The sequence below is a fragment of the Oncorhynchus tshawytscha genome, unplaced genomic scaffold (genome assembly GCF_018296145.1).
Source record: "Oncorhynchus tshawytscha isolate Ot180627B unplaced genomic scaffold, Otsh_v2.0 Un_contig_5675_pilon_pilon, whole genome shotgun sequence".
NCBI lineage: Eukaryota > Metazoa > Chordata > Actinopteri > Salmoniformes > Salmonidae > Oncorhynchus > Oncorhynchus tshawytscha.
The window spans coordinates 154,485-176,904 of record NW_024609505.1 but is presented as its reverse complement, the minus strand read 5'-3'; the positions used below and the strand labels follow the sequence as shown (position 1 = coordinate 176,904).

General features: G+C 47.6%; 1 protein-coding gene across 1 annotated transcript in view; it reads right to left on the bottom strand.

Moving 5' to 3' along the window:
* Window positions 1–1,005: 1,005 nt before the first annotated feature.
* Window positions 1,006–22,420, bottom strand: part of LOC121844983 (cGMP-specific 3',5'-cyclic phosphodiesterase-like) — a 40,432-nt gene continuing 19,017 nt past the window's right edge. The window contains exons 12-22 of the mRNA XM_042315588.1: window positions 20,783–20,833; window positions 15,397–15,563; window positions 15,151–15,271; window positions 13,888–13,982; window positions 13,237–13,324; window positions 12,462–12,562; window positions 9,533–9,607; window positions 9,274–9,337; window positions 9,088–9,162; window positions 7,811–7,894; window positions 1,006–1,149 (exon numbers count right to left, since the gene is read on the bottom strand). Coding sequence (XP_042171522.1) covers window positions 1,024–1,149; window positions 7,811–7,894; window positions 9,088–9,162; window positions 9,274–9,337; window positions 9,533–9,607; window positions 12,462–12,562; window positions 13,237–13,324; window positions 13,888–13,982; window positions 15,151–15,271; window positions 15,397–15,563; window positions 20,783–20,833 — 1,047 coding nt within the window. The 3' untranslated portion in view covers window positions 1,006–1,023. The remainder of the gene's footprint in view (window positions 1,150–7,810; window positions 7,895–9,087; window positions 9,163–9,273; window positions 9,338–9,532; window positions 9,608–12,461; window positions 12,563–13,236; window positions 13,325–13,887; window positions 13,983–15,150; window positions 15,272–15,396; window positions 15,564–20,782; window positions 20,834–22,420) is intronic.

Sequence of the window (22,420 nt, the reverse complement as noted above, 5' to 3'; positions counted from 1 at the left end):
AGGTATAGTGGAGAGTTCCAGGTTAAACCAGGTATAGTAGAGAGTGACACGAGTTCTAGGGTAACCAGGTAGAGTGGAGAGTGACAGAGTTCCAGGTATAGTAGAGACTGACAGAGTTCCAGGGTAAACCAGGTATAGTGGAGAGTTCCAGGTTAAACCAGGTATAGTGGAGAGTTCCAGGTTAAACCAGGTATAGTGGAGAATTCCAGGTTAAACCAGGTATAGTGGAGAGTGACAGAGTTTCAGGGTAAACCAGGTATAGTAGAGAGTGACAGAGTTCCAGGGTAAACCAGGTATAGTAGAGAGTGACAGAGTTCCAGGGTAAACCAGGTATAGTAGAGAGTTCCAGGGTAAACCAGGTATAGTGGAGAGTTCCAGGGTAAACAGTAAACAGTACAGTAGAGACTGACAGAGTTCCAGGGACGATAACCAGTGATGTTGCTGTTGGGGGAGGGTCTACCAGACGATAACCAGTGATGTTGCTGTTGGGGGAGGTCTGCCCAGACGATAACCAGTGATGTTGCTGTTGGGGGAGGGTCTACCCAGATGGTAACCAGTGATATTGCTGTTGGGGGAGGGTCTACCCAGACGATAACCAGTGATGTTGCTGTTGGGGGAGGGTCTACCAGACGATAACCAGTGATACTCCAGTCTTGATTCGCACTCAAACAACAAAGTCATGATACAGTTCTCTGTGTTCCTCTCTTTCATCTCTCTATTCCTCCTCTCCTCCTCCTTCCTCCCCCCGTCTCGATGAGGAGCGCCCAGTTCTCTCTGTTCCTCTCTTTCATCTCTCTATTCCTCCTCTCCTCCTCCTTCCTCCCCGTCTCGATGAGGAGCGCCCAGTTCTCTCTGTTCCTCTCTTTCATCTCTCTATTCCTCCTCTCCTCCTCCTTCCTCCCCCGTCTCGATGAGGAGCGCCCAGTTCTCTCTGTTCCTCTCTTTCATCTCTCTATTCCTCCTCTCCTCCTCCTTCCTCCCCCGTCTCGATGAGGAGCACCCAGTTCTCTCTGTTCCTCTCTTTCATCTCTCTATTCCTCCTCTCCTCCTCCTTCCTCCCCCCGTCTCGGCGAGCAGCATCCAATTCTCTCTGTTCCTCATGAGGCCGTCCAACAGTGGAGAACAGGAGTCAAACATCCCAGAAAGAGTCTGAGAAACGAGGGGGAGAAAGTGAGGGGTGTAGAAAGTGAGGGTTCCAGAGAGAGAGAGAGAGAGAGGAAAGTGGGGGAGGGGGGAGAGAGTGTGAGAGCAATGAATACAAATTCATACATTTCTGATGGCCTACAAAAGCTACAACCCACCCAGGTTGTATAGACTAGAGTACCCACCCAGGTTGTATAGACTAGTACCCACCCATGTTGTATAGACTAGGACCCACCCAGGTTGTATAGACTAGTACCCACCCAGGTTGTATAGACTGGTACCCACCCAGGTTGTATAGACTAGTACCCACTCAGGTTGTATAGACTGGTACCCACCCAGGTTGTATAGACTGGAACCCACCCAGGTTGTATAGACTAGGACCCACCCAGGTTGTATAGACTAGTACCCACCCAGGTTGTATAGACTGGTACCCACCCAGGTTGTATAGACTAGACCCACCCAGGTTGTATAGACTAGACCCACCCAGGTTGTATAGACTAGTACCCACCCAGGTTGTATAGACTGGTACCCACCCAGGTTGTATAGACTAGTACCCACCCAGGTTGTATAGACTAGTACCCACCCAGGTTGTATAGACTAGACCCACCCAGGTTGTATAGACTAGTACCCACCCAGGTTGTATAGACTAGACCCACCCAGGTTGTATAGACTAGTACCCACCCAGGTTGTATAGACTGGTACCCACCCAGGTTGTATAGACTAGACCCACCCAGGTTGTATAGACTAGTACCCACCCAGGTTGTGTAGACTAGTACCCACCCAGGTTGTATAGACTAGAACCCACCCAGGTTGTATAGACTAGTACCCACCCAGGTTGTATAGACTGGCACCCACCCAGGTTGTATAGACTAGGACCCACCCAGGTTGTATAGACTAGTACCCACCCAGGTTGTATAGACTAGTACCCACCCAGGTTGTATAGACTAGTACCCACCCAGGTTGTATAGACTAGTACCCACCCAGGTTGTATAGACTAGACCCACCCAGGTTGTATAGACTAGTACCCACCCAGGTTGTATAGACTGGTACCCACCCAGGTTGTATAGACTAGTACCCACCCAGGTTGTATAGACTAGGACCCACCCAGGTTGTATAGACTAGTACCCACCCAGGTTGTATAGACTAGTACCCACCCAGGTTGTATAGACTAGTACCCACCCAGGTTGTATAGACTAGGACCCACCCAGGTTGTATAGACTGGTACCCACCCAGGTTGTATAGACTAGTACCCACCCAGGTTGTATAGACTGGTACCCACCCAGGTTGTATAGACTGGTACCCACCCAGGTTGTATAGACTGGTACCCACACAGGTTGTATAGACTAGTACCCACCCAGGTTGTATAGACTAGTACCCACCCAGGTTGTATAGACTAGTACCCACCCAGGTTGTATAGACTGGTACCCACCCAGGTTGTATAGACTAGTACCCACTCAGGTTGTATAGACTGGTACCCACCCAGGTTGTATAGACTGGAACCCACCCAGGTTGTATAGACTAGGACCCACCCAGGTTGTATAGACTAGTACCCACCCAGGTTGTATAGACTGGTACCCACCCAGGTTGTATAGACTAGAGCCACCCAGGTTGTATAGACTAGACCCACCCAGGTTGTGGTGTATAGACTAGTACCCACCCAGGTTGTATAGACTGGTACCCACCCAGGTTGTATAGACTAGTACCCACCCAGGTTGTATAGACTAGTACCCACCCAGGTTGTATAGACTAGACCCACCCAGGTTGTATAGACTAGTACCCACCCAGGTTGTATAGACTAGACCCACCCAGGTTGTATAGACTGGTACCCACCCAGGTTGTATAGACTGGTACCCACCCAGGTTGTATAGACTGGTACCCACCCAGGTTGTATAGACTAGTACCCACCCAGGTTGTATAGACTAGTACCCACCCAGGTTGTATAGACTAGACCCACCCAGGTTGTATAGACTAGTACCCACCCAGGTTGTATAGACTAGTACCCACCCAGGTTGTATAGACTAGACCCACCCAGGTTGTATAGACTAGTACCCACCCAGGTTGTATAGACTGGTACCCACCCAGATTGTATAGACTAGTACCCACCCAGGTTGTATAGACTAGTACCCACCCAGGTTGTATAGACTAGTACCCACCCAGGTTGTATAGACTGGTTCCCACCCAGGTTGTATAGACTAGTACCCACCCAGGTTGTATAGACTAGACCCACCCATGTTGTATAGACTAGGACCCACCCAGGTTGTATAGACTAGTACCCACCCAGGTTGTATAGACTAGAACCCACCCAGGTTGTATAGACTAGTACCCACCCAGGATGTATAGACTGGTACCCACCCAGGTTGTATAGACTAGTACCTACCCAGGTTGTATAGAGGGTGAATGGACTAGTACCTACCCAGGTTGTATAGAGGGTGAATGGACTAGGACCTACCCAGATTGTATAGAGGGTGAATGGTCTACTATCTACCCAGGTTGTATAGACTAGTACCTACCCAGGTTGTATAGAGGGTGAATGGTCTACTATCTACCCAGGTTGTATAGAGGGTGAATGGACTAGTACCCACCCAGGTTGTATAGACTAGGACCCACCCAGGTTGTATAGACTAGTACCCACCCAGGTTGTATAGACTGGTACCCACCCAGGTTGTATAGACTAGTACCCACTCAGGTTGTATAGACTGGTACCCACCCAGGTTGTATAGACTGGAACCCACCCAGGTTGTATAGACTAGGACCCACCCAGGTTGTATAGACTAGTACCCACCCAGGTTGTATAGACTGGTACCCACCCAGGTTGTATAGACTAGACCCACCCAGGTTGTATAGACTAGACCCACCCAGGTTGTATAGACTAGTACCCACCCAGGTTGTATAGACTGGTACCCACCCAGGTTGTATAGACTAGTACCCACCCAGGTTGTATAGACTAGTACCCACCCAGGTTGTATAAACTAGACCCACCCAGGTTGTATAGACTAGTACCCACCCAGGTTGTATAGACTAGACCCACCCAGGTTGTATAGACTAGTACCCACCCAGGTTGTATAGACTGGTACCCACCCAGGTTGTATAGACTAGACCCACCCAGGTTGTATAGACTAGTACCCACCCAGGTTGTGTAGACTAGTACCCACCCAGGTTGTATAGACTAGAACCCACCCAGGTTGTATAGACTAGTACCCACCCAGGTTGTATAGACTGGCACCCACCCAGGTTGTATAGACTAGGACCCACCCAGGTTGTATAGACTAGTACCCACCCAGGTTGTATAGACTAGTACCCACCCAGGTTGTATAGACTAGTACCCACCCAGGTTGTATAGACTAGTACCCACCCAGGTTGTATAGACTAGACCCACCCAGGTTGTATAGACTAGTACCCACCCAGGTTGTATAGACTGGTACCCACCCAGGTTGTATAGACTAGTACCCACCCAGGTTGTATAGACTAGGACCCACCCAGGTTGTATAGACTAGTACCCACCCAGGTTGTATAGACTAGTACCCACCCAGGTTGTATAGACTAGTACCCACCCAGGTTGTATAGACTAGGACCCACCCAGGTTGTATAGACTGGTACCCACCCAGGTTGTATAGACTAGTACCCACCCAGGTTGTATAGACTGGTACCCACCCAGGTTGTATAGACTGGTACCCACCCAGGTTGTATAGACTGGTACCCACACAGGTTGTATAGACTAGTACCCACCCAGGTTGTATAGACTAGTACCCACCCAGGTTGTATAGACTAGTACCCACCCAGGTTGTATAGACTGGTACCCACCCAGGTTGTATAGACTAGTACCCACCCAGGTTGTATAGACTGGTACCCACCCAGGTTGTATAGACTGGAACCCACCCAGGTTGTATAGACTAGGACCCACCCAGGTTGTATAGACTAGTACCCACCCAGGTTGTATAGACTGGTACCCACCCAGGTTGTATAGACTAGACCCACCCAGGTTGTATAGACTAGACCCACCCAGGTTGTATAGACTAGTACCCACCCAGGTTGTATAGACTGGTACCCACCCAGGTTGTATAGACTAGTACCCACCCAGGTTGTATAGACTAGTACCCACCCAGGTTGTATAGACTAGACCCACCCAGGTTGTATAGACTAGTACCCACCCAGGTTGTATAGACTAGACCCACCCAGGTTGTATAGACTGGTACCCACCCAGGTTGTATAGACTGGTACCCACCCAGGTTGTATAGACTGGTACCCACCCAGGTTGTATAGACTAGTACCCACCCAGGTTGTATAGACTAGACCCACCCAGGTTGTATAGACTAGTACCCACCCAGGTTGTATAGACTAGACCCACCCAGGTTGTATAGACTAGTACCCACCCAGGTTGTATAGACTAGTACCCACCCAGGTTGTATAGACTAGACCCACCCAGGTTGTATAGACTAGTACCCACCCAGGTTGTATAGACTAGTACCCACCCAGGTTGTATAGACTAGTACCCACCCAGGTTGTATAGACTAGTACCCACCCAGGTTGTATAGACTAGTACCCACCCAGGTTGTATAGACTGGTTCCCACCCAGGTTGTATAGACTAGAACCCACCCAGGTTGTATAGTAGACCCACCCAGGTTGTATAGACTAGAACCCACCCAGGTTGTATAGACTAGTACCCACCCAGGTTGTATAGACTGGTACCCACCCAGGTTGTATAGACTAGTACCCACCCAGGTTGTATAGACTAGTACCCACCCAGGTTGTATAGACTTGTAGAACCCACCCAGGTTGTATAGACTAGAACCCACCCAGGTTGTATAGACTAGTACCCACCCAGGATGTATAGACTGGTACCCACCCAGGTTGTATAGACTAGAACCCACCCAGGTTGTAGACTACCTACCCAGGTTGTATAGAGGGTGAATGGACTAGTACCTACCCAGGTTGTATAGAGGGTGAATGGACTAGTACCTACCCAGGTTGTATAGAGGGTGAATGGTCTACTATCTGAATGGTCCCAGGTTGTATAGACTAGTACCTACCCAGGTTGTATAGAGGGTGAATGGTCTACTATCTACCCAGGTTGTATAGAGGGTGAATGGACTAGTACCCACCCAGGTTGTATAGAGGGTGAATGGTCTACTATCTACCCAGGTTGTATAGAGGGTGAATGGACTAGGACCTACCCAGGTTGTATAGAGGGTGAATGGACTAGTACCCACCCAGGTTGTATAGAGGGTGAATGGACTAGTACCTACCCAGGTTGTATAGACTAGTACCCACCCAGGTTGTATAGAGGGTGAATGGACTAGTACCCACCCAGGTTGTATAGAGGGTGAATGGACTAGGACCTACCCAGGTTGTATAGAGGGTGAATGGACTAGTACCTACCCAGGTTGTATAGAGGGTGAATGGTCTACTATCTACCCAGGTTGTATAGAGGGTGAATGGACTAGTACCTACCCAGGTTGTATAGAGGGTGAATGGACTAGTACCTACCCAGGTTGTATAGACTAGTACCCACCCAGGTTGTATAGAGGGTGAATGGTCTACTATCTACCCAGGTTGTATAGAGGGTGAATGGACTAGTACCTACCCAGGTTGTATAGAGGGTGAATGGACTAGTACCTACCCAGGTTGTATAGACTAGTACCCACCCAGGTTGTATAGAGGGTGAATGGACTAGTACCTACCCAGGTTGTATAGAGGGTGAATGGTCTACTATCTACCCAGGTTGTATAGAGGGTGTATAGACTAGTACCTACCCAGGTTGTATAGAGGGTGAATGGACTAGTACCTACCCAGGTTGTATAGAGGGTGAATGGACTAGTACCTACCCAGGTTGTATAGAGGGTGAATGGTCTACTATCTACCCAGGTTGTATAGAGGGTGAATGGACTAGTACCCACCTGGTTGTATAGAGGGTGAATGGACTAGTACCTACCCAGGTTGTATAGAGGGTGAATGGTCTACTATCTACCCAGGTTGTATAGAGGGTGAATGGACTAGTACCTACCCAGGTTGTATAGAGGGTGAATGGACTAGGACCTACCCAGATTGTATAGAGGGTGAATGGACTAGCACCTACCCAGATTGTATAGAGGGTGAATGGACTAGGACCTACCCAGATTGTATAGAGGGTGAATGGACTAGGACCTACCCAGATTGTATAGAGGGTGAATGGTCTACTATCTACCCAGGTTGTATAGACTAGTACCCACCCAGGTTGTATAGACTAGGACCCACCCAGGTTGTATAGACTAGTACCTACCCAGGTTGTATAGACTAGTACCTACCCAGGTTGTATAGAGGGTGAATGGACTAGTACCTACCCAGGTTGTATAGAGGGTGAATGGACTAGAACCTACCCAGGTTGTATAGACTAGTACCTACCCAGGTTGTATAGAGGGTGAATGGACTAGTACCTACCCAGGTTGTATAGAGGGTGAATGGACTAGGACCTACCCAGATTGTATAGAGGGTGAATGGACTAGTACCTACCCAGGTTGTATAGAGGGTGAATGGACTAGTACCTACCCAGGTTGTATAGAGGGTGAATGGACTAGTACCTACCCAGGTTGTATAGAGGGTGAATGGACTAGTACCTACCCAGGTTGTATAGAGGGTGAATGGACTAGTACCTACCCAGGTTGTATAGAGGGTGAATGGACTAGTACCCACCTGGTATAAGGGATGGCACATCCCATCGATGTAGTTGACCTGCATGTGAGGAAGACGAGTGCTGTTGTCTCTGTTCATCATGTCCTGGGGACAAACAGATGGAACTTATTGTCACGCCTGCAAAACCACAAACCTCCACTGAGTTAACAACAATATGAGTTAACATGTTGTCCTGCAGGTCAGAGGTCAACTGAGTTAACATTTTTATTTATTTTATTTTACCTTTATTTAACCAGGCAAGTCAGTTAAGAACAAATTCTTATTTTCAATGACGGCCTAGGAACAGTGGGTTAACTGCCTGTTCATGGGCAGAACGACAGATTTGTACCTTGTCAGCTCGGGGTTTGAACTCGCGACCTGCAAAACCTGTTGTCTTGCAGGTCAGAGGTCAACTGAGTTAACATGTTGTCTTGCAGGTCAGAGGTCAACTGAGTTAACATGTTGTCTTGCAGGTCAGAGGTCAACTGAGTTAACATTTTGTCTTGCAGGTCAGAGGTCAACTGAGTTAACATGTTGTCCTGCAGGTCAGAGGTCAACTGAGTTAACATGTTGTCTTGCAGGTCAGAGGTCAACTGAGTTAACATGTTGTCTTGCAGGTCAGAGTTCAACTGAATTAAACATGTTGTCTTGCAGGTCAGAGGTCAACTGAGTTAACATGTTGTCCTGCAGGTCAGAGGTCAACTGAGTTAACATGTTGTCTTGCAGGTCAGAGGTCAACTGAGTTAACATGTTGTCTTGCAGGTCAGAGTTCAACTGAATTAAACATGTTGTCCTGCAGGTCAGAGGTCAACTGAGTTAACATGTTATCTAGCAGGTCAGAGGTCAACTGAGTTAACATGTTGTCTTGCAGGTCAGAGGTCCACTGAATTAAACATGTTGTCCTGCAGGTCAGAGGTCCACTGAGTTAACATGTTATCTTGCAGGTCAGAGGTCAACTGAGTTAAACATGTTGTCTTGCAGGTCAGAGGTCAACTGAGTTAACATGTTGTCTTGCAGGTCAGAGTTCAACTGAATTAAACATGTTGTCCTGCAGGTCAGAGGTCAACTGAGTTAACATGTTATCTAGCAGGTCAGAGGTCAACTGAGTTAACATGTTGTCTTGCAGGTCAGAGGTCCACTGAATTAAACATGTTGTCTTGCAGGTCAGAGGTCAACTGAGTTAACATGTTGTCTTGGAACTTAGTTCAACATCAACATCAAACATCAAACCAGGCAGCAATAGCTACTTACGACAGGTTTGATGTTGAACTAAGTTCCAGGCAGCGATAGCTACTTACGACAGGTTTGATGTTGAACTCTTCCTTCTCTCGGTCTCCTTGAGCGAAAAACTCTGATGCCACCAACTTGGCTGTCTGAGGAGGGAGAGAATGAGGGATAAACCGTGTGTATGTGTGTGTGTGTGTGTGTGTGTGTGTGTGTGTGTGTGTGTGTGTGTGTGTGTGTGTGTGTGTGTGTGTGCTTACCCTCTTCTGAATATGCCAAGGCTTTGTAATGGCAGCAATGTCGCTGGCTGTCATCAGCATCGACCTGTGGGAGACACACACACACACACACACACACACACACCACATACACACCACACACACACACCACATACACACCACACACACACACACACACCCACGGATCAGAGTCGATCACGACTAGATGGTCAAAGTAGTGCACTATATAGAGAATAGGGTGTCATAAAGTAGTGCACTATATAGGGTTTAGCATTCTCACCTTAGTAAGTCTCTGTGCCTGTCCTCCTCCCACCTCACTCCTCTCTGACCCAGTTCAAAGAACTCTGCCCTCCTCCTGAACACACACACACACACACACACACACAGAGAGTGAGAGAGTAAGGCTACCACAGAGAGTCTCCCCTGCTAGATGTAGAATCACATGGTAAACTGGGGCAGAGCTCCCTGCCCTCCAGGACCTCTATACCAGGCGGTGTCAGAGATGTATAATCACATGGTAAACTGGGGCAGAGCTCCCTGCCCTCCAGGACCTCTATACCAGGCGGTGTCAGAGATGTAGAATCACATGGTAGACTGGGCAGAGCTCCCTGCCATCCAGGACCTCTATACCAGGCGGTGTCAGAGATGTAGAATCACATGGTAGACTGGGCAGAGCTCCTGCCATCCAGGACCTCTATACCAGGCGGTGTCAGAGATGTAGAATCACATGGTAAACTGGGGCAGAGCTCCCTGCCCTCCAGGACCTCTATACCAGGCGGTGTCAGAGATGTAGAATCACATGGTAGACTGGGCAGAGCTCCCTGCCCTCCAGGACCTCTATACCAGGTGGTGTCAGAGATGTAGAATCACATGGTAGACTGGACAGAGCTCCCTGCCCTCCAGGACCTCTATACCAGGCGGTGTCAGTTTACCATGTGATTATACATCTCTGAAAAAAACTCCTGCACAGCTCCAAGCTACGCAAGAGCTATTTAGGGAAGAAGCAGTCAGCTGGTATTCTGTCTATAATGGAGTGGCCAGCAGTCACCGGATCTCAACCCTATTGAGCTGTTGTGGGAGGAGCTTGACCATCAAGCCAATCCAACTTGTGGGAGGTGCTTCAGGAAGCATGGGGTGAATCTCTTCATATTACCTCAACACATTGACAACTAGAATGGTAAGTCTAAAGATCTGGTGAAGAGTTACCTCAACACATTGACAACTAGAATGGTAAATCTAAAGATCTGGTGAAGAGTTACCTCAACACATTGACAACTAGAATGGTAAATCTAAAGATCTGGTGAAGAGTTACCTCAACACATTGACAACTAGAATGGTAAGTCTAAAGATCTGGTGAAGAGTTACCTCAACACATTGACAACTAGAATGGTAAATCTAAAGATCTGGTGAAGAGTTACCTCAACACATTGACAACTAGAATGGTAAATCTAAAGATCTGGTGAAGAGTTACCTCAACACCTTGACAACTAGAATACCAAAGGTCTGCAAAGGCTGTAATTGCTGCAAATGGAGGATTCTTTGACAAAAAAACAAAGTTTGAAAGAGACAATTATTATTTCAATGAAAAATCATTACCTGTCAACATCCTGACTTTATTTCCTGTTCATTTTGAAAACAAGGACATTTCTAAGTGACCCCAAACTTTTTAAACAGTAGAGTATATATATATATTTTATTTATTTATTTATTTAACCTTTATTTAACGAGGCAAGTCAGTTAAGAACAAATTCTTATTTTCAATGACAGCCTACCGGGGAACAGTGGGTTAAACTGCCTGTTCAGGGGCAGAACAACAGATGTTTACCTTGTCAGCTCAGGGGATTCGATCTTGCAACCTTTCGGTTACTAATCCAACACTCTAACCACTAGGCTACCTGCCGCTAGGCTACCTGCCGCTAGGCTACCTGCCGCTAGGCTACCTGCCGCTAGGCTACCTGCCGCTAGGCTACCTGCCGCTAGGCTACCTGCCGCTAGGCTACCTGCCGCTAGGCTACCTGTCGCTAGGCTACCTGTCGCTAGGCTACCTGTCGCTAGGCTACCTGTCGCTAGGCTACCTGTCGCTAGGCTACCTGTCGCTAGGCTACCTGTCGCTAGGCTGCCACGCAATATATAGTAAAGTATACATAATCTATATAGACAAAATATACTGTACGTAGTTATATAGTACAGTATACATACTCTATATAAACACATATTTAGTAAAGTATACATACTCTATATAAGTAGTTATATAGTACAGAATACATACTCCATATAAGTAGTTATATAGTACAGAATACATACTCCATATAAGCACATATATAGTACAGTATATATACTCTATATAAGCACATTTATAGTAAACATACTCTATATAAGTACATATATAGTACAGTATACATACTCCATATAAGTAGTTATATAGTACAGTATACATACTCTATATAAGTACATATATAGTACAGTATACATACTCTATATAAGTAGTTATATAGTACAGAATACATACTATATATAAGTAGATATATAGTACAGTATACATACTCTATATAAGTAGTTATATAGTACAGTATACATACTATATATAAGTAGTTATATAGTACAGAATACATACTATATATAAGTAGATATATAGTACAGTATACATACTCTATATAAGTAGTTATATAGTACAGTATACATACTCTATATAAGTAGTTATATAGTACAGAATACATACTATATATAAGTAGATATATAGTACAGTATACATACTCTATATAAGTAGTTATATAGTACAGAATACATACTATATATAAGTAGATATATAGTACAGTATACATACTCTATATAAGTAGTTATATAGTACAGAATACATACTCTATATAAGTAGATATATAGTACAGAATACATACTCTATATAAGTAGATATATAGTACAGTATACATACTATATATAAGTAGATATATAGTACAGTATACATACTATATATAAGTAGATATATAGTACAGAATACATACTATATATAAGTAGATATATAGTACAGAATACATACTATATATAAGTAGATATATAGTACAGTATACATACTCTATATAAGTAGTTATATAGTACAGTATACATACTCTATATAAGTAGTTATATAGTACAGAATACATACTCTATATAAGTAGTTATATAGTACAGAATACATACTATATATAAGTAGATATATAGTACAGTATACATACTCCATGTAGACAGCCAGGTCCGTAGCCAGGATGGCTTTCTCTATCATGGGTAACACTGTCCTGTAGTCATCAGGACACAGACCACTGAGGATCTGACTTCCCTGAGGGAGAGGGAGAGGGAGAGAGAGAGGGAGAGGGAGAGAGAGAGGGAGAGGGGGGGGGGGAGAGAGAGAGGAGAGAGGGAGAGAGAGAGGGAGAGGAAAGGGAGAGGGAGAGAGGATGAGAGAAGAGTGAGTCAATGATGGATGAAGAAATGGATGATCAAAAGAACGAAAGAATGGAAAGAGGGAGGGATGAGGGAGGGATGAGGGAGGGATGAGAGGGAGGGATGAGGGAGGGATGAGAGAGGGAGGGAGGGATGAGGGAGGGATGGAGGGAGGGATGAGGGAGGGAGGGAGGGATGCATGAGGGAGGGATGGATGGAGGGAGAGATGAGGGAGGGAAGGATGGAGGGAGGGATAAGGGAGGGATGAAGGAGGGATGGAGGGAGGGATGAGGGAGGGATGGATGGAGGGAGGGATGAGGGGGAGGGATGGATGGAGGGAGGGAGGGATGGAGGGAGGGATGAGGGAGGGATGGAGGGAGGGATGAGGGAGGGAGGGATGCATGAGGGAGGGATGGAGGGAGGGATAAGGGAGGGATGAAGGAGGGATGGAGGGAGGGATGAGGGAGGGATGGATGGAGGGAGGATGAGGGAGGGATGGAGGGAGGGATGAGGGAGGGATGAGGGAGGGATTGAGGGAGGGATGAGGGAGGGATGAGGGAGGGTTCTAACCGGGTTGTTGAGGATGAAGAGGCACATGTCATAGTGATGATGCTCCAGAGAGGAGGTTCCATACAGCTGGGCTAGAGGCTGCTGAGTCCTGGAGAGAGGAGGGGGGTAGAGGGGGGAGTAGGGGGGGAGGGAGGGAGGGAGGGGGGGAGGGAGGGAGGAGAGGGGGGGAGAGAGGAGAGAGAGGAGAGGGGGAGAGAGGGAGAGAGGGGGAGAGGGAGAGAGGGGGAGAGAGGAGAGAGAGCAGAGGGGGAGAGAGGAGAGAGGGGGAGAGAGGAGGAGAGCAGAGGGGGAGAGAGGGAGAGAGGGGGAGAGAGAGAGGGGGGAGAGAGAGGGAGAGGGGGAGAGAGAGGAGAGAGAGGGGAGAGAGGGAGAGAGAGGGAGAGAGGGGAGAGAGGAGAGAGAGGGAGAGAGAGGAGAGAGGGGGAGAGAGGAGAGAGGGGGAGAGGGGGAGAGAGGGAGAGAGAGAGAGAGAGGAGAGAGGGGGGGAGAGAGGAGAGAGGGGGAGAGAGGGAGAGAGAAGAGAGGGAGAGAGGAGAGAGGGGGAGAGAGTGGTGGAATGAATCAAAGTAAACAACAAAATCATGGAATGTAAAATGAATTAATTAGAATGTAGAGAAGGATGGAAGGATAGAATGAGAGGTGAGAGTGTACCTCTCTATGTAGGAGTTACTGACTCCTCTGTGATCCAGGTCGTGGTTCAGAGTAGCTATCATCAGAGCCAACACCTCCAGACGAGATAAATTAGACTGAGTGAGAGAGAGAGAGAGAGACAGAGAGAGAGACAGACACAGAGAGAGAGACAGAGACAGAGAGGGAGAGAGACAGAGACAGAGAGAGACAGAGACAGAGAGAGAGAGAGACAGAGACAGAGAGAGAGAGAGAGTGAGAGAGAGAGAGAGAGAGAGAGAGACAGAAAAGAGAGAGAGGGAAGGAGAAGAGGGGAAGGGAGGGAGAAGAGAGAGGGAAGGAGAAGAGGGAAGGAGGGAGAAGAGACAGACACAGAGAGAGAGAGAGAGGAGAGAGAGAGAGACAGAGAGAGAGAGAGAGAGACAGAGACAGACACAGAGAGAGAGACAGAGACAGAGACAGAGAGAGAGAGAGACAGAAAAAGAGAGGGAAGGAGAAGAGGGGAAGGAGGGAGAAGAGAGAGGGAAGGAGAAGAGGGGAAGGGAGGGAGAAGAGACAGACACAGAGAGAGAGACAGAGAGAGAGAGAGACAGAGAGAGAGAGAGAGAGACAGAGACAGACACAGAGAGAGAGACAGAGACAGAGACAGAGAGAGAGAGAGAGACAGAAAAAGAGAGGGAAGGAGAAGAGGGGAAGGGAGGGAGAAGAGAGAGGGAAGGAGAAGAGGGGAAGGGAGGAGAAGAGACAGACACAGAGAGGTCTGTAGACAGAGAGAGAGAGAGACAGAGAGAGAGAGAGAGACAGACACAGAGAGAGAGACAGAGACAGAGACAGAGAGAGAGAGAGAGACAGAAAAGAGAGGGAAGGAGAAGAGGGAAGGGGAGGGAGAAGAGAGAGGGGGAGGGAAGAGAGGGAAGGGAGGGAGAAGAGAGAGGGAAGGAGAAGAGGGAAGGGAGGGAGAAGAGAGAACCTCTGGGAGGGAGAAGAGGGGAAGGGAGGGAGAAGAGAGAGGGTGATTTGAGGAGGCTTTAATAATGAATTAACGGAGAGGCACCAGAGAGGAAGAGGAGCAGCATGTTAACCTGTGAAAGTGTTTTTCTGAGGTCAGAGGGAGAGTGTCAAATTTGGTCAACATAAAATGTGATTTGCTGAGGCTGATTTGATAAAGGGTCACCTGTAGCCCTAACCTCTGACCTCTGACCTCTGACCTCTCACCTGTAGCTGGTCTGCAGACATCATCATAGCGAACATACACTGAGCCCTAACCTCTGACCTCTGACCTCTCACCTGTAGCTGGTCTGTAGACATCATCATAGCGAACATACACTGAGCGGTGCTGAGGCCGTGACTCCAGTTGTGGTAGGGCACATTGCTACGGTAACCACGCCTTACACTCAGAACCACATTTCTTCAGATCACTGACAGAGACACTGGGAGAGAGAGAACAGAGTCAAACTCACAGGATCAAAGTTACACATTAATATGTGTGTGTGTGCGTGTGCGTGTGTGTGTGTGTGTGTGTGTGTGCGTGCGTGCGTGCGTGTGTGTAGTACCTTGTAGTCGATGTTGAAGTCCTGTACCAGGTTGAGATCCAGGAACATTCTAACTGTGGCCTGAGCCGTGGAGTCCTCTGATAGGCCAAAATCAGAGAAGCTGAAGTCCAGGATGCGCAGTGATTGGGCAGAGGGGATTTCAGCTTCCTGGTTAGGATGAGAGAGGAGGGATTCAAAAACACATACTGAACACACACACACACACAGGCAGGCAGGTATCTGTTAAGAGGTAGTGGTGAGGAGTTCTGGGGGGTCAAGACAGTGGAAGTTGACCTCTGACCTCTCTAGTCAGGTATTTGCAGGTATCTGTTAAGAGGTAGAGGTGAGGAGTTCTGGGGGGTCAAGACAGTGGGAAGTTGACCTCTGACCTCTAATGATGGTGGTTAATCTGGTTAATCCCCTGGTCTAATCTGGATTTAGCTCAGACAGAGGAGAAACACACCTCAGCAACCACTAATCTGACTGACACCGCTCTCTAGTTTCCTCTGGAGACACCCAACCCTCTGCTGGGGTAGAAGGAGGGAGGGGAGGGAGGGAGGGAGGGAGGGAGGGAGGGAGGGAGGGAGGGGAGGGAGGGAGGGAGGGAGGGAGGGAGGGAGGGAGGAGGAGGGGAAGGAGGGAGGGAAGGAGGGAGGGAGAGGAAGGACACCGCTCTTTAGTTTCCACTGGAGACATCCCCCTCTGCTGGGATAGAAGGAGGGAGAGAGAGAGAGAGGGGGGGGGAGAGGGGGAGGAAGAGAGGGAAGGAGGGAGGGAGGGAGAGGAAGGACACCGCTCTCTAGTTTCCTCTGGAGACATCCCTCTGCTGGGGTAGAGGGAGGGAGAGAGAGAGAGAGAAGGAGAGGGGGGAAGGAGGGAGGGAGGAAGTGAGGGAAGGAGAGAGAGAGGGATGGAGAAAGAGAGAGAGAGAGAGAGAGAGAGAGAGAGAGAGAGGGGAAGGGAGGGAGGGAGGAAGAGAGGGAAGGAGAGAGAGAGAGGGGGAGATTACACTAATCTGACTGACACCGCTCTCTAGTTTCCTCTGGAGACATCCAACCCTCTGCTGGGATAGAAGGAGGGAGAGAGAGAGGGGGGAGGGAGGAAGAGGGAGGGAGGGAGGAAGAGGGAGGGAGGGAGGGAGAGAGGGAGGGAGGGAGAGAGCCATTACACTAATCTGACTGACACCGCTCTCTAGTTTCCTCTGGAGACATCCAACCCTCTGCTGGGATAGAAGGAGGGAGAGAGAGAGGGAGGGAGAGAGAGAGGGAGGGAGAGAGAGGGAGAGAGAGAGAGAGAGAGGAGAGGGGGAAGAGAGGGAAGGAGGGAGAGAGAGAGAGAAGGGGAGGGAGAGGGAGGACACCACTCTCTAGTTTCCTCTGGAGACATCCAACCCTCTGCTGGGATAGAAGGAGGGAGTGAGAGAGAAGGAGAGAGGGAAGGGAGGGAGGAAGAGAGGGAGGGAGGGAGGGAGAGAGAGAGCCATTACACTAATCTGACTGACACCGCTCTCTAGTTTCCTCTGGAGACATCCAACCCTCTGCTGGGATAGAAGGAGGGAGAGAGCGAGAGAGAAGGAGAGGGGGAAGGGAGGGAGGGAGGGAGGGAGGGAGGGAGCGAGGGAGGGAGAGAGGGGGAGGGGGAGGGAGGGAGGGAGGGAGAGAGAGAGCCATTACACTAATCTGACTGACACCGCTCTCTAGTTTCCTCTGAGACATCCAACCCTCTGCTGGGAAAGAAGGGGGAGAGAGAGAGAGAAGGAGAGGGGGAAGGGAGGGAGGGAGGAAGAGAGGGAGGGAGGGAGGGAGGGAGGGAGGGAGGGAGGGAGGGAGGGAGGGAGGGAGGGAGGGAGGGAGAGGGAGGAAGGGAGGGAGGAAAGAGGGAAGGAGAGAGAGAGGGAGAGAGAGAGAGAGAGAGGGAGGGAAGGGAGGAGGGAGGGAGAGGACAGAGAGAAGGGGGAGAGAGAGAGAAGGAGCGGGGGAAGGGAGGGAGGAAGAGAGGGAAGGAGGGAGAGAGAGAGAGGAAGGAGGGGAGAGAGAGAGAAGGGGAGGGGGAAGGGAGGGAGGAAGAGAGGGAAGGAGGGACAGAGGGGGAAGGGGAGGAGGGAGAGGGGAGAAGGGGAAGAGAGGGACAGGTGGTTATGGGGAAGGAGGGGGAGAGAGAGACGGAGGGGGAGGAAGAGAGGGACTGGTGGTTATGGGGGATGATAAGGAGAGAGAGAGATGGGTGGATAGAGAGAGGGATGGGTGGATATAGAGAGAGATGGGTGGATATAGAGAGAGATGGGTGGATATAGAGAGAGATGGGTGGATATAGAGAGGATGGGTGGATATAGAGAGGGATGGGTGGATATAGATGGAGATGGGTGGATATAGAGAGAGATGGGTGGATGTAGAGAGGGATGGGTGGATATAGAGAGAGATGGGTGGATGTAGAGAGGGATGGGTGGATATAGAGAGAGATGGGTGGATATAGAGAGGGATGGGTGGATATAGAGAGAGATGGGTGGATATAGAGAGGGATGGGTGGATATAGAGAGGGATGGGTGGATATAGAGAGAGATGGGTGGATATAGAGAGGGAATGGGTGGATATAGAGAGAGATGGGTGGATATAGAGATGGGGATATAGAGAGATGGGTGGATATAGAGAGAGATGGGTGGATATAGAGAGAGATGGGTGGATATAGAGAGGGATGGGTGGATATAGAGAGATATAGAGGTGGGTGGATATAGAGAGATGGGTGGATATAGAGAGAGATGGGTGGATATAGAGAGAGATGGGTGGATATAGAGAGGGATGGGTGGATATAGAGAGGATGGGTGGATATAGAGAGAGATGGGTGGATATAGAGAGGGATGGGTGGATATAGATGGGATGGGTGGATATAGAGAGGGATGGGTGGATATAGAGAGAGAGATGGGTGGATATAGAGAGAGATGGGTGGATATAGAGAGAGATGGGTGGATATAGAGAGGGATGGGTGGATATAGAGACAGATGGGTGGATATAGAGAGGGATGGGTGGATATAGAGAGAGATGGGTGGATATAGAGAGGGATGGGTGGAAATAGAGAGGGATGGGTGGATATAGAGAGAGATTGAGAAGGGCAGTATTTTCCCTGTATTCATTTAGCAGCAGCTTCATCAGATCATCAGATTCTCATCAGATCGTCATAGAAACCTCCAGTGTAACTAGTCAGCTAGTAATCCTGGAAGTGGAGCCAACCTTAGCGATAAATGAAAACCAGTCATAAACGTAAGGGAACAATGGTGAGTTCTAGAACCATCACCAGTAATACACCTAAGAGCACAATGGTGAGTTCTAGAACCATCACCAGTAATACACCTGAGGGAACAATGGTGAGTTCTAGAACGCCAGCAGCATACCACCCTGCAGCTAAGCAGGGTTGGTCCTGGTCAGTTCCTGGATGGGAGAACAGATGCTGCTGGAAGTGGTGTTAGAGGGCCAGTAGGAGGCACTCTTTCCTCTGGTCTAAAAAAAATATCCCAATGCCCCAGGGCAGTGATTGGGGACGTTGCCCTGTGTGGTGTGCTGTCTTTCAGATGGGACATTAAACGGGTGTCCTGACTCTCTGAGGTCATTAAAGATCCCATGGCACTTATCGTAAGAGTGTTAACCCCGGTGTCCTGGCTAAATTCCCAATCTGGCCCTCAAACCATCACGGTCACCTAATAATCCCCAGTTTACAATTGGCTCATTCATCCCCCTCCTCTCCCCTGTAACTATTCCCCAGGTCGTTGCTGCAAATGATAATGTGTTCTCAGTCAACTTACCTGGTAAAATAACAGATAAAAAAATAAAATGTATATAAAACCTTAGTGGTAAATGTATGTAGTAATCGTTAGCTTAACATCTTTGATTGATTCATATAGAATTGGCTGGCGACGCCATTGATATTAAATGAAAACGGTTCTCGACTTTCAGATTGTAAAGGAAGAAAACGTCATTTAATGTTCATGCATTGTGGAGTAGCATATCCGGACACACCGCCGCTGCTGAAAATAAATCCTAGGGGAAACACTGAAAAGGGAAGGGAGAGATTGGCAGAGAAAGGGTAAGAGAGGGAGGGAGAGAGATATGGAAAGAGAGACAGAAATATAGTGGGTGGAAAGAGAGAGAGAGAGATCTGTAGAAATAGGAATAGAGGGAGATGTGAGGAGAGAGGGAAGGATAAAGAGATGTGAGGAGAGGGGGAAGGATAAAGAGATGTGAGGAGAGAGGGAAGGATAAAGAGATGTGAGGAGAGAGGGAAAGATAGAGAGATGTGAGGAGAGAGGGAAGGATAAAAAGATGTGAGGAGAGAGGGAAGGATAAAGAGATGTGAGGAGAGAGGGAAGGATAGAGAGATGAGAGGGAAGGATAGAGAGATGTGAGGAGAGAGGGAAGGATAAAGAGATGTGAGGAGAGAGGGAAGGATAAAGAGATGTGAGGAGAGAGGGAAAGATAAAGAGATGTGAGGAGAGAGGGAAGGATAAAGAGATGTGAGGAGAGAGGGAAAGATAGAGTGAGGGAAGGATAGAGAGAGATAGAAAGATAGTGGGGTGGAAAGAGAGAGAGATCTGTAGAAATAGGAATAGAGGGAGAGATGTGAGGGAAGGATAAAGGTATGGTAGGAGATAGGGAAGGATAGAGAGATGTGAGGGAAGGATAGAGAGAGGGAAGGATAGAGAGATGTGAGGCGAGAGGGAAGGATAGAGAGATGGTAGGATAGAGGGAAGGATAGAGAGATGGTAGGATAGAGAGAAGGATAGAGAGATGGTAGGGTAGAGAGATGGTAGGATAGAGAGATGGTAGGGTAGAGAGATGGTAGGGTAGAGAGATGGTAGGGTAGAGAGATGGTAGGATAGAGAGAAGGATAGAGAGATGGTAGGGTAGAGAGATGGTAGGGTAGAGAGATGGTAGGGTAGAGAGATGGTAGGGTAGAGAGATGGTAGGATAGAGAGATGGTAGGATAGAGAGGATAGAGATGGTAGGATAGAGAGATGGTAGATAGAGATGGTAGGGTAGAGAGATGGTAGGGTAGAGAGATGGTAGGATAGAGAGAGAGATGGTAGGGTAGAGAGATGGTAGGATAGAGAGATGGTAGGGTAGAGAGATGAGGATAGATGGGGATAGAGAGATGGTAGGGTAGAGAGATGGTAGGGTAGAGAGATGGTAGGATAGAGGAAGGATAGAGAGATGGTAGGATAGAGAGATGGTAGATGGTGGAAGGATAGAGAGATGGTAGGATAGAGAAGATAAAGAGATGGTAGGAGAGATGGATGGGAGAGATGGTAGAGAGAGATGGTAGGGTAGAGAGATGGTAGGGTAGAGAGATGGTAGGGTAGAGAGATGGTAGGTGTTGGTCTGTTGGTATCAGTGGTTCACCTGCAACGCTCGGATTTCCTCTTGAGCTGCAGTGAGGTGGTAGGACAGAACCTTAGGAGAGGACACACACACACACACACACACACACACACACACACACACACACACACACACACAACACACAAATATTTAAAAACACATGAAGGACAAAAACACTGAGATTAAATGTATTTGGTGACGTCAACACAGCACATTACTTAAAAACACACACACACACACACAACTTATTTAAACACATGAAGGAATTGTGGAAAAACTGAGATTAAATGTATTTGGTGAGTGTCAACGGAATTTCATCATTATTTATAATATTTATAAGAATTTATAAGATTCTTATTTGCATAAAATAGACGGAGACCAGTCTTTTCAAAAATAGATGATAGTATTTATTCTCGGAGCGCGCTGCCATGGAACCACCAACAACAGTTTATATACAATATATGACATCACAGGTTCTAGAATGAATCTCCTCCTCCCGACCAGGACAAAGCAGGTTCAAACAGTTTATATACAAAATATGACATCACAGGTTCTAGAATGAATCTCCTCCTCCCGACCAGGACAAAGCAGGTTCAAACAGTTTATATACAATATATGACGTCACAGGTTCTAGAATGAATCTCCTCCTCCCGACCAGGACAAAGCAGATTCAACAGTTCATTCCAACTCACCAACACGACACACACTATACCTGGATGAACTCCTGAAGTCTCACCATTATCTATCACTATTTAGCAGACAGTTCCAGATACGGAAACCCTGGAGAGGCTCTCGCTGTCTTATTTACTCACCACAGAGTTATAGCTGAGTGGGTTCAAACATAGGTTAATGACCCTCTTTGCTTACAAACACACAACACATACCTCTCCAACTAAGTTGGAATGTTGTTTATTATGTTTAATCACTCCTTGTTCATGCTACATAATCCCTTCCTTATGAACTAACATTATTAATGTCGACCCCCTACTTTTTCGAACATTCCGTTAAAAATCGCGCAACATTTCGGCGTCTGCTACTCATGCCAGGAATATAGTCATGAATATAGCCAGGAATATAGTATATGCATATGATTTGTATGTGTGGATAGAAAACACTCTCACGTTTCTAAAACTGGTTAAATCACCGCTGTGACTATAACAGAGCGTCTGTTTCATCAAAAAGCGCAAGAAAAACTGAGTTAAAAGTTAACTATTTAGAAATTAAAAAACAAAAAATGTATATATATAGAACCGTTAGCTAACGTTATTGGTAAGTTAACACAGTTAAAAAGTGAAAAGCCTACAGATCACTGAAAACTGAAAAAAATATCCATGCGCCACTTGCATGTATTGTTCAAGGGGCACGAAATTAAATGGGGCCGAGATTGCAAGTCCTACAGCTTCCACACGATGTCACCAGTCTTGTCAATTGCCTTCTTGTTGTTTCTTGGTCAAACGAGGAAGAGAGACCACTTTCCATCCGGTCTCCGACAGGAAGTTTTGGAAGAGAGATTTCGGAAGATGTTTGAAATCATGGAGCTATTGAATACACATCGCCTCGTGATCAATTTGATAGATTATTAACGTTTACTGATACCTAAAGTTGGATTACAAAAGTATTTCGAAGTGTTTTGTGATAGTTTATCGTCAACTTTTTTAA